General features: G+C 38.9%; 2 protein-coding genes across 2 annotated transcripts in view; one reads left to right on the top strand and one right to left on the bottom strand.

Annotated features, from left to right (window-relative positions):
- The window catches only part of LOC115245027 (dedicator of cytokinesis protein 3), a 48,454-nt gene extending 39,463 nt beyond the window's left edge, over positions 1-8,991 (bottom strand). Inside the window, exons 1-4 of the mRNA XM_029823086.1 lie at positions 8,711-8,991; positions 2,305-2,388; positions 1,788-1,981; positions 1,178-1,326 (exon numbers count right to left, since the gene is read on the bottom strand). Coding sequence (XP_029678946.1) covers positions 1,178-1,326; positions 1,788-1,981; positions 2,305-2,388; positions 8,711-8,747 — 464 coding nt within the window. The 5' untranslated portion in view covers positions 8,748-8,991. The remainder of the gene's footprint in view (positions 1-1,177; positions 1,327-1,787; positions 1,982-2,304; positions 2,389-8,710) is intronic.
- Positions 8,992-9,298: 307 nt separating this feature from the next.
- LOC115244987 lies at positions 9,299-11,416 on the top strand. The gene is made up of 2 exons (XM_029823033.1): positions 9,299-9,835; positions 10,361-11,416. The coding sequence occupies exons 1-2, from the start codon at positions 9,533-9,535 to the stop codon at positions 10,634-10,636; spliced, it is 579 nt and encodes a 192-aa protein (XP_029678893.1). The 5' UTR covers positions 9,299-9,532; the 3' UTR covers positions 10,637-11,416.
- Positions 11,417-11,431: the final 15 nt, after the last annotated feature.

Raw genomic sequence — 11,431 nt, 5'->3', positions numbered from 1 at the left:
ATGCGAACGACCGCATTCACATAGAAGATCGCCAACAATTAAGCAAGTGGATCAAAATAACGGTCGTGTGTGTATGTGAATATAATTAATATTAATATTATATATCAATATTATTATAACATTAATAATAATACATTAATATTATTAATGTTACAGTAATTAATATTCTTGAACCGTGAACAATTAATTAGTAAATAATTTTTCATCAAATTAGAGATAAAGAAAGATCGATTTTTTAAGATTTGCTACGTAATTTGAGAAATACATAAAGTAGAGGAAGAAAAGTTTCTAGAATGGAATATGTATGGGATTCCTCTATTGCATAACTCACGATATGAAAAGATCTTCATATGTCTTTCTTAAAGATATAATTAAGTACTTCATTAACCCTAATTGGGATCGCTTCAATTCGTTCGCGAAAAAGTGTTATCGTCCCCGATATTATAATCGCGCGTCTATCCCGTACGTAGACTTCACTTCTCGCAATTAATTATTATGTACATGGTAATTCTCCTTCCTGTCAGCAAACAATAGAAACTTTCCCTCGACGTTCAGATACGTCTCTCCTCCCTCTGCTCCCCCCCCTTCGCGTCCGCGAGGACGATGTGTAAACGCTGCCGACAATAGCTATGTATAACGACAATAGTGTTAAACGCTACGATCCTTCCCCTTTAGCCATTAGATTACCAATTATCGCGCACACAGTGATATCTTAAGGTAGACATTTAAGATGAACGAGAGAGAGGGAGAGAAAGAAAGAGAGAAAGCGAGAGAACGAGGAAACAATTATATAGGTTTAGTAGTTGTTCGCAATGTGCCTTCCATATTATAAGATACGCGTTAGCGTATCAGCGTATTCTTTAAGAGGAGCGAGACACCTCTCCCGTCTCGCGTTCGATACGAGAGGAAGACTGCCAATATGTGCAACGTCGTTGTAGTAATTAAAATATGAAAGAAAAATTATAGAAAATAAACCAGATTCTTTCCAACAACGAGATCCATCATTCGACTTTCCATGCGTGAACTTAATCACACGCGAGAGTGTGAAACAATCCCTTTCGAAGCTTTTTCTCTTTCCTCAGCCGCATGGCTGAAGCTACTCGAACGACAAACTTGCAGCCAAACAAATGGACCACGTTGTGCGAGAGTTAATTGATTGAAATTTTTCTAGACTTACCGATTCCCCCAATCCACTTTATTGATTATTCGCAGTTTCAGCTCTCGCGTTTGATCCGTGGTGAGGGTGCCGGCCAAAAGTTGCCGTCGCCATTCCAGCAGCTCTCGCATCACTTTGCGCAACGCGTTGAATTTATACTCCTCGCGTTCCTGCGACAGACAGCAAAGATAGATGCGATTGCATTTCAAATCATTAAAAAAGTGTCACGTATATACTTAAAAATAAAGAAAGAGATACGCGTGTGAAATATCAATTCCCTTTACCTGTTTTGCGTAACTTTACACAATGTGAAAAACATCAGAAGATATTAATTATTGAGACGATTGTACAAATGAAGGAAGTTTATTCTCTCTCGGAGAACCTTTATCAATTTCAGGATATACATATAAATCTCGGAAATGACGAAGAGAAACTTTTAATGAATAATAAAGAATGAACGAAAGAAATTAAGAAGGGAAGCATCGCAATTTTCTCCGCATTGATTGCAATTTTTAATAACGGGAAAAATATTCCCTTTAACCGAAGCGCACAAAGGTAGAGATACTTTCGCAGATAGAACGGGGCAGGGGAAGAGAGAGCGCGAAGCTCTCTCGGAACGAAATATACTCACCACGTACAGCCTCTTCCAAATGCTGCCCCACTCCCGCAGAACCAGGGTGACTTCCCGTACCACCGGATCATCCAACGGTATGACGGACTCGAAGAGGCCTTCATTGTCGATCTTGCAGGGCTTCAGATGCACGTACGTGCTCGGAAAGATCCCCTTCACCGCGCGATTCTTCGTCGAGAAGCCTCTGTACCAGCCTGGAATTGTCGGAAATCCCGACTCATTGTCAGTAAAATCGAGATCAATCAAATGATCTATCAAATGATTCGAAGATCTATCAAATGATTTATCTTTGAATTATAGAATGTTCCGTATGCGTCTCTTTAATTTTTTTCCCCCTCCGTCGACCTCATTCCCGATAGTCCGCCCAACTCTCAGGATGCTGTATCATCGCGTTTCCTGATGAGCTCATCGCTTCCCTTGACCTTAAACGAACGCGGAACTTGCCATGCGCGATCGGTATATCGATCACTCTCAAGAGAGAAAAAGCGAAGAGAAAAGATGTTATCGAATAACGTACCCGCGCACTCCTCCAGAATTTGCACGGTTTCTCCGATTTCCAAGGGCAGTCCATAGCGCGTGTCCCCTCGCCAGTTGTACACAGCTGTAAAAGAGAACATAACGGACTATTATCTGGGAGCCGTGCTGTCATGATGCGATATGACGCAATGATATTTTTAACGAGCGTTGTCGCCCTGTCATTCATCAGTTAACTAGATTTCGCTTTATCGCCCCCGTGTAAATTAACATAAACATCGCGCTCGATAGTTGCACGTCGCTGATCACGCCTAAATTTGCATTAATTACAACCTAGATAAAGCGCGTTATAAAATATAATTTTCAGTATCATATGATTAACTTTATACATCATTGCATATTATTACTTTATTATTTTTAAATGTGTGTAATATTATAATTTTATATATATATGAAAAAGAATAAATGGCGCGCGCGAAGCGCGCGCTTTGAAGTGTACTGGTAATGGATATGGATGGCGCGCGCGTAGCGCGCGCTGCGTGCTAGTTATAATAAATATTGCAACACTGCACACTTTTGTTCATACATCAATAGTTACCAAATTTAGGCGAGTGATATCGATAATAACATCTGCTTATCGTGCATCATGTATGAATTAGGTTAATGTAGCTCTGTCCCTCTCTCTTTATAGAGATCGATACACGCCACCGGCTTCTTTCCTAGAATTGTCAGCCCCGATAAGAGGCGACTTCGGGGCACCGGATACTTGTCACGTATGACGAGCCAGCTTCCGGTCCACGACTGCCGGAGAAATGCACGCGAGACGCATCTCAATGAGTGCGTTACTCTCTCTTTCTCCGCCTCTCTTTCTCGCTGTGTCTCTGTCTCTCTTTTTTTTCTCTTTCTCTAACTCTTCCTGCGTTTTCTCTTTGTGGTAGGTTTATGTATGCGTAGGTATACAGGATGTGTAAAGAAAGCGAGAGATCTAAAATCTCGTGTTTCTTTAGTTTTTTATTTTATATGATAGACATCTCCGTTTATTTTCATTTTATTCACTTCAGTAAATTTCTAATATCTGAGTAATATTGTTATCAAAATGATTAATAGCATATAATTTCTAAAAAAAAGATATATTGGAAATTAATTTTTTTACTTTCTTTCTAAGGAACAAGGAAATTTTTTGTCGTAAAAATTTCCATTAAAAAATAGAATGTACCTAAAACCTCTTGAAAAATATTTTTCATCCTTTAGCAAAGCATATTGCAAATTATTATTATATAATGCCCCCGATATAAAAAAAAAAAATTAACAAACGCTAACGTTTGCGATTCAGCATTTCGGAGGTAGAAATTTGCAAATTAATGCCAAGGACAGGATGTCGCTATTCTGTCGCGTACTTTTTGGAACATCCTGTATACATTAACTGCCATTGCGCATTTGCTCGCCCACTGAGCTGTCTACGATGTGCGATGTGCGATGTGTAGGACTGCGTGGCACAATTTTTCGACAGCGCTACACGCGTGAATTTTCCATCGCGAGCGTTGTTTCGCGGAAAACCAATATCGTTCATCATACGCGTCATGACGCAAAACAAACAGCCATCGAGCGCAAAAATGTGAATGTTCGCGCGACGTAACGTGATGCGATTTGCAGCTACATAAAACTAATGAGAACCCGAATCGAACTTCAATTTCACAGTTCATTTAAAAATAAAAGTGATGTAAGCTAAAGTCAATTGTAAATAAATTTTGTAATTTAAAGAGAAAATTATATATTTTACATTATAATGAAAAATATAAAAGATACTTATCTTAGACTTTACAATTATGTATATAAATAATGTTGGAAATTCAAGATTTCTTGCGTGTTATGTACGATACTTTTTTATAATTTTCACTTAATTTATATAATTTATATTTCCAATTGTAAAATCCTAACAACGAAAATGAACAAACTAAAATAATGTGAAACATTCTGTTGATTTGTAGCTCGTGGAATTGCGAGCGAATATCGAAAAATCTCTGCGAATTAATGACGCGAAACGTTTATGCGAATGGCGATAGTAGCCGTCAATTTTCTTTTTTTTTTTCCTGTCGGGCAGTAACAATGAAGTATTTTTTCAGTGATCAGTCGGCAAAGGATCGCGACAATGCATTTGCCACGTGTTTGCCGCAAGAAAGATAGCGCGATCAATAGAATGTCACTTATACACAGAATGTTCTGCGTCACCAGTTGGCAGATGTACTATTCCGCATCGTCTCTTTTGGTCTTGATAGAAAATTTCTCCGCATAACAGACAGATCAGCTGCTGTATAGTTTTCTTTGTGGACGTCTCTCTTTTAAATTTGTTTGCTGTTGAATTTGTTCGCACACAGTAAAAATGTAGAGATAATATGAAAGAGAATTAAGAGAATTAAGAAAAAAAAAACAATAGAATAATAAGTACAGACTCTATAAATAAATAAATGTAATTACATAGCAAATTGTATGCGCAATAACTATCAATATTATATGCGCAATAACTACCGCGCTGACTCTAATTTGCTATGTAACTACATTTATTTATTTAAGAAAAAAAATTTACTAATGATAGAAAAATGTAATAAAATAAAATACAAAGCAGATAAAAAATAATATGCAATATACGATACAGAAAAAAAAGTATGGATCCGGAACTTTGCTATGAGACTAGTTTTTATCTCTGCATTCTCTGTGCCTGATATGAGATAATAGAAAAATTACACACACACACACACATATATACAATATATTCTATGTATTGTAAATATGTATATATCCTAAAAATGCGCGCATCGCACAAAAAAAATCCATTCCTCGTGCAGCACGAACAAAGGAGAGGCCGAGAAATGCTCGTGTCGCGCGGCTTTCCCCCATGGCTTTTCCCGGGGAATTAAATCGATAACTCCCTTTCTCGGCCGTACGAAACATTCGCGAGGGGACCGCAGGCACAGACCTCTGGCAGCCATTTCTATCGTTCTTTTCCTGAATTTTCCGACCCTACGCTCCCTTTCTCTCCGAACGGCAAACACCAATTCTCTCGTGCCTGTATCTGTACATTATATATTTAACGCCGTTAAAAGTCAGTACAGAAAAAATTATATCTTTATCTAATCGTTAAATATCTCGAAAAATAAGTTCTCGAGAAATTAAATTATACATGTAAAAAATAAAAGATGATGGAGTAGATATATAATAGGGGAAAGGTAAGAATTCATACACGAGGGAGCACCATTAATGCCCTCGCCGGTACACACGTGGTACAATCACACGTGCGGAGCCGGCGTCGGACATCAATAACGCCCGGTGGTAGGTGCGGGATGCTTTTTAGGAGGGTCACGAAATGAAGACATAAACAATGACATCTGAAATCATAATGCCTTTCTCTTTTCATCACGCGCGATTATCCTTCTCCATAAAAATCTCTCGTAAGAAACTCATCACAATATTCGAAAATTGAAAATTGATATATAAACAAAAAATATGCACAAAACGAAAAAAAATTATATATATTACAATAAATTTATGTAAAAAAAATTATTGATCTACAATAAATATTATTATATTCAATTTTATCAAAGAATTCTAAATTAATGTATATTATGTTATATATTATTCTATCATTCATTGCTCTACTTCTTCGCGAGTTTTATTAATTTAGATTTATCTAAGAGTTCGGAGACTCGCATCAACGGAATTCGCGCGATTGCAAATTATCGTCGCGACTATTTTCGCCGCACATTTTTCGCACCGGAAACGTCGCTTTATATATGCACGATCATAAAATGTCAAAGCGATGGCAATGCGGTATATATGTACATACGAGTTGAATTACCGGCAGCTTTTTGCGCGCTTAAAATGTGGTTAACAAATAGCAAAGACGAGACGGCAGGAAGTGCACCGATAACGTCATTCATATATATTGCGAGATAGCCTGTCCTATAATATTAACATTTATACGATCGAGTATTTCTCAAAATGGCATCGCGCATTATAATGTCTCTTTCGTAGATGGACGTGAAATTCATTGACATAATAATTGCATATAATCGCGAATAACAGAGAGATTCTAATACAGAAATTAAATTTTTCATGAAATTTATTTGTCACAGAAATCAAGAAAAAAAGAAAATGTGTTTCTGGATATATAATATATAATAATTTTTTTTATGAGATATTCTTTACTTATAATGATACAAAATATAATCGATCTCTCAGAGATAGACACTTAATGATAATTAAATATAATAATATTTTTCAAAATATAGAAAGCAAAAGATGGAGATTATTCTGCTAAAATTTGGACTAAAAGTATTTTCTACTTTGGAAAAAGCATTTTACGATATTGGTACCGGAAATGTGTGCAAGCCGCAGGTTAACCATAAAAAATGGACAGTGCTATAAGGCTTTCCCTGGGATGGATCTGGCCTTTACCGCTTAGGGTTCGGTATATACGAGGGTCTCGGTAATGGCAGCAATAATGTATCTGCAGACTTGTCACACGAAAGAAAGAGTGAAAGAGAGGAAGGGAAACACAGTTATACGATTCTACATCTACGACCGACGCTAAAAAGAAATAATGCATAGGGGCACGACCGCGTGAATAGTGCCGTACATTGGTAGATTGAAAGATTGTGCTTTAATCGCGTCGCTGACATACACACTTAACCAGCGCAAATCTGGTATATATATGTATAATGGAGAAAAATCCCGGAAGCTATAGCGACAGCGATATTTCTCTTCCGCTTACTATTTCATTTTATAAAATTTTGATGATTATATTTTTTATAAATATTTTTCATAAAATTATTTATTTCATTTATTCCGATAATTCTCATGGAAAAGCCTGGCCTAATAAATTTCACTCGCTCTTTCAAATAAACGGCTCTTTCGAGGAAAGCCAAAGAGATCAAGTAAAGTAAGGAAGATTAAAGGATCGATAATTCGTTTCTAAATTCGCGATTAAAGGCATTTATCGGATTAGAGAGTCGCTTGCACTGCTTGGAGAAGATCGAGGCGACGACGACGCTAACGACCTTAAACAAGCGCCGGGGATTAAGCGAGCGTTAATTAATCGCGAAAAAAATACCGGCCGCGCCGTAAATTGATTCTGAGCCCAAAGTCGAAGTCTCGCTCCTCGTCGCGTTTGCCAATTTTTCGCCTTGTCAGAGATCTTGGAGCAAACGCGGCCGAACCTCTCGTCGAATATTTAACATTCCAGTGATCAAATTCCGTTTATGCAACACGTCGTATTTTATAAACGTGTCTCGCGAAACACGGAAAATATTCTAATACCGTGTAATCTGTTTTAAGAAACGTAATATGTCATTTTTCTTCTCGTAAAAAAATATTCTTTCTTGCCTTTGTTTCCGATGAATTTTGTATTCTGTGTACAAAATATATATAAAGAAAATATATATATATATATATATATATATTCTTTTTTGTATTAGAAATTTTACGTAAAACTCTAGATTACATAAGTGCAGAATTCTAAATATAATAATAAAATGACAACAAAATTTTTGCGTATAAAAAAAATCTTTCTACTGCATTATTAAAAAATTAATAGTTACAAGAATCTTAAAGTACTTGTGATAGCTTCACACAAATTTACAATTTTAGATAAATATTAGAATATAAAGAAAATTCTCATTTTCTCTTTATCGTGTAAGCTCTTTGTTTCTGTGCCCTTTATCTTTACTTGACAATGAAAACGAGATAATACACATGAGTCACGCTTTTCCGCAGTATATCGCACGTAGAATCGCATTCTCCGCGAGATTATATCGATTCTAATTTCTAATGTGACAGACCACCAATATGATAATTCGTTACATTAAAAATACTGTCGCGCGAAATACTGTCATAAAGGATCCTCCTTACGCATCGACGCGCTATTAAGATCGCCGAGATCTCGTTATCGTAGACACACGTAGACGGCTTCAGATCATGACAATTCGAAATAAAGAATGCCGGTGAAGCATCTGTCGAAAATCCCGTGGCGTTGGCCTGGAGCCGGCTCCGGGCTTATCAAGCGCGGACTTTACTACTCGCGCGCACGATCAATGCATGAATGGAGTACACGCAGATTCACCCACACGCACGCACGCACGCACGCACGCAGCGCAGCGAGTGGCACGTCGCCGGCGAGCGAGCGAGATCTCTCGGTGTGAACGTTCTCTCGCTCTTGAGACGATCCGGCTCGAGCGAAACCGCCGCCGAACGACGCGAAATCGCGCGAGTTGTCACACGCGGACAATCCCACGCGATTGTCGCGAATTCGAGAGAGAGAGAGAGAGAGAGAGAGAGAGAGAGAGAGAGCGCGCGCGCTTTTCGACGCGCGAGTTTGACAGGTTCGATTTGACTTGCTCCTGAAGGAAGGGAAAAGATTAAGGGGAGCCTCGTGTGCGTGCCCTGATAAAACTCACCGACGCCGTACTTTGTAGTTTTCGTCGTCGTCCACATCTCGGGAATCCGACGATTAGACACCGACGACGTGGAAATTCTGGCGATAATAGCTACATGCCACGGCGGCGTGTCAGGTGTCGTTGTTGGCCGCGCGTTGCACTCGCCTCGCGTTGACGACGATGGACGCACTTATCACGAGAAATTCGAAAACACAAACATTGGGTGTGTTTGGTCGCGCACGGGTGTCGCACACTGCGCCGCGACGACGACGACGAGATGCCGTGCCGTGCGGCGTTGCCGGTACGGGCCGCGAACGACGGCCGACTGATGGCAACGCCGCCGCCCTCCCCCGCTTTAGGGCCGAGACAACGACTCTAGCGTCACGTGGTACTCACCGCGTCAAATGCACGGTGTACGAAGTAACTAGAGAGAACGCACGGTAACGTGAAAAGGGGGCGGAAAAATTAAATGCGAGTGGAACGACTGCGAATCTCTCATTGGTTACGCCATGTTGTTATTGGAGTCTCCGATTGGCTACGCCATATTGTCACCATTTTCGGGAAAAAATAACTAAACTTTACAACTCCATGAAAATGCTCTACTATGGGAGTTTCCCCTCTAACTGTCATCCCGAGTATCAGATCAGGTGGTCGTAAAAATTCGCTCCGAAACGGTTTTCAACGGCCTGTAACGGCTGCGATCGTGTTTCGTCGCATTCTGTCACGTTTCGTCCCTCGATCAGTTCGGGTCGGTCTTGTATAATCTCGGAGGAGGCCCCAGACAGTCCTAGATTCACGATAGGAGGACTAGACGGCGTGACACCGGGATATCGCGACGACAGGATGCGGCCGGACTCGCGCAGCGTGTCGTTCACGTTTCACCGGGAGGTGCTCGCTGTGCGAAACTCGCCGGAGATGGTGAGGCCCTCGCGGAACCTTCGCCAGCGTTTGCAGGATCGATTCGAGAAGACCGGTGACGGCGTGAAGGAAAAATCGCCGAAGACGAAAGAAGCGGCCGACCGGACCTGGAACAACATCAGCCTCGGCAACGTGTCCGCGGATTCGAGACGAGCTTTACGAAACGGCGCCGAGAAATTGTCCAGGACAATATCCTCCGTGCGCACAACCTTCGGCACGATATCTCAGGTAAAGAGACTGTAAATACAGATTTGATGAAAGATCATGATGAGAAATTGATTTTGTTTTCTATTTTGTCTTACTATAGTTATCGTATATCTTATTGTTAATGGTTCGATCAACATACAGATTTGAATGAATATCATACTTCATTCACAGATTGATCATATTTAAGTAACAGTCCTGATATAAATAAGAAAAGATTTTTTTCCATTAGACTGTGCAAAAAAATTTTTTCAAAATTATATTCAAAATTGAAGTACACAATTTATACTTACTAAGTATCTAGATTTATAATTTTTATATTAATCAGCATAAAATAATTACATTGTAGATTAAGGGAGAAGAAACCTTAATCAATTATACGTTAAAAATTTTGCTTGCAACTGCAAATATATGAAATAATAAAATAAATTTTATGCACTATGACATTTCCATATATAATAACATAATTGCGCACAAATCTCTAATAAAAAGGAACTTAAGCATACAACTAATATTTAAATATATGAAACAAATTGTTTTTATATACAGAAATTCAGAAGTTCCACGCGCAGACGTCAGAGACTGGAGGAACAGCAGTCACCGTGCAACATGCAGACGCCTCAGACTCGTTCCCGCCAACTCTTAGGTCGCACGCCGACGAAATTGTACAGTCCCTTTGGCATCGAGTCGCCGAGACACGCCTGGGATAAAGAAAACGACACCAGCACGCCGATACGCGCCTCGTCACCGGAATGCAATACACGCTACATAAACTGCAGACCGTTTCGTTTCGCAAAGGCCAAAGGATTCTCCGTGTTGAGATAAAAGGGGCAGGAGGGGCCTCCTCCTCGAAAAATACTCCACGTCGATCTCTTTTTACTTCCTAACGAACGCAGTCGGGATTGCGTGCCTTGTGCAACAACATTTATATAACGAATATAATTTATTTATGTTTCATCGCATGAGACTCGCCGCGTAAACGAGGCAAGATTTTTTTTTATACACGCACAAGTATAGCATTTATATAGATATGCTAGCATATCTTTCATATTCATTCCATCGCTTACTTCGTATATATATATATATATTGTGGAAGATTCTATTTCTACTTTTTTATATGTATTTATATATCTATACACATCCCGCGCAATAATATATGCGAGATACGGCAGGGCGGACACTTGTATTCGACTGATCAGAGAAATCAAAACGATATCTAAGAATCTCAAAATTGTTCGTGCGAAAATATCGGAGAGATACATACGAGACTTTGAAAGATTTTTATTCTCTTTGATATGCACACAAGAAGTAATTTCTTGGACAATTTCTTTTTATAATACTCGGAAAAATGTGTTTTAAATTTGTTATACCGTAAACTGAGAATACTTTGCAAAATTGTATTATTATATTGTGTGTCAGTTACTCGTCTGAACGGATAGATATAAATGTCTTCTGTCCGCGCAAGATAAAAACGCACAAATCTTTTATTAGTGTTATATCTCTGCTAGAGGAATTATATCTCGTTTATTAATTTATCCTTTCCGACAAAATCATCATGTAAAGTATTCTCAGTTTATATTTTATTGAGATATATATATATATATATATATAAATATATAT

This window comes from Formica exsecta, unplaced genomic scaffold (assembly GCF_003651465.1).
Source record: "Formica exsecta isolate Colony F162 unplaced genomic scaffold, ASM365146v1 scaffold90, whole genome shotgun sequence".
NCBI lineage: Eukaryota > Metazoa > Arthropoda > Insecta > Hymenoptera > Formicidae > Formica > Formica exsecta.
The sequence above is the reverse complement of the archived record's forward strand: the minus strand, read 5'-3'. Positions and strand labels throughout refer to the sequence as shown.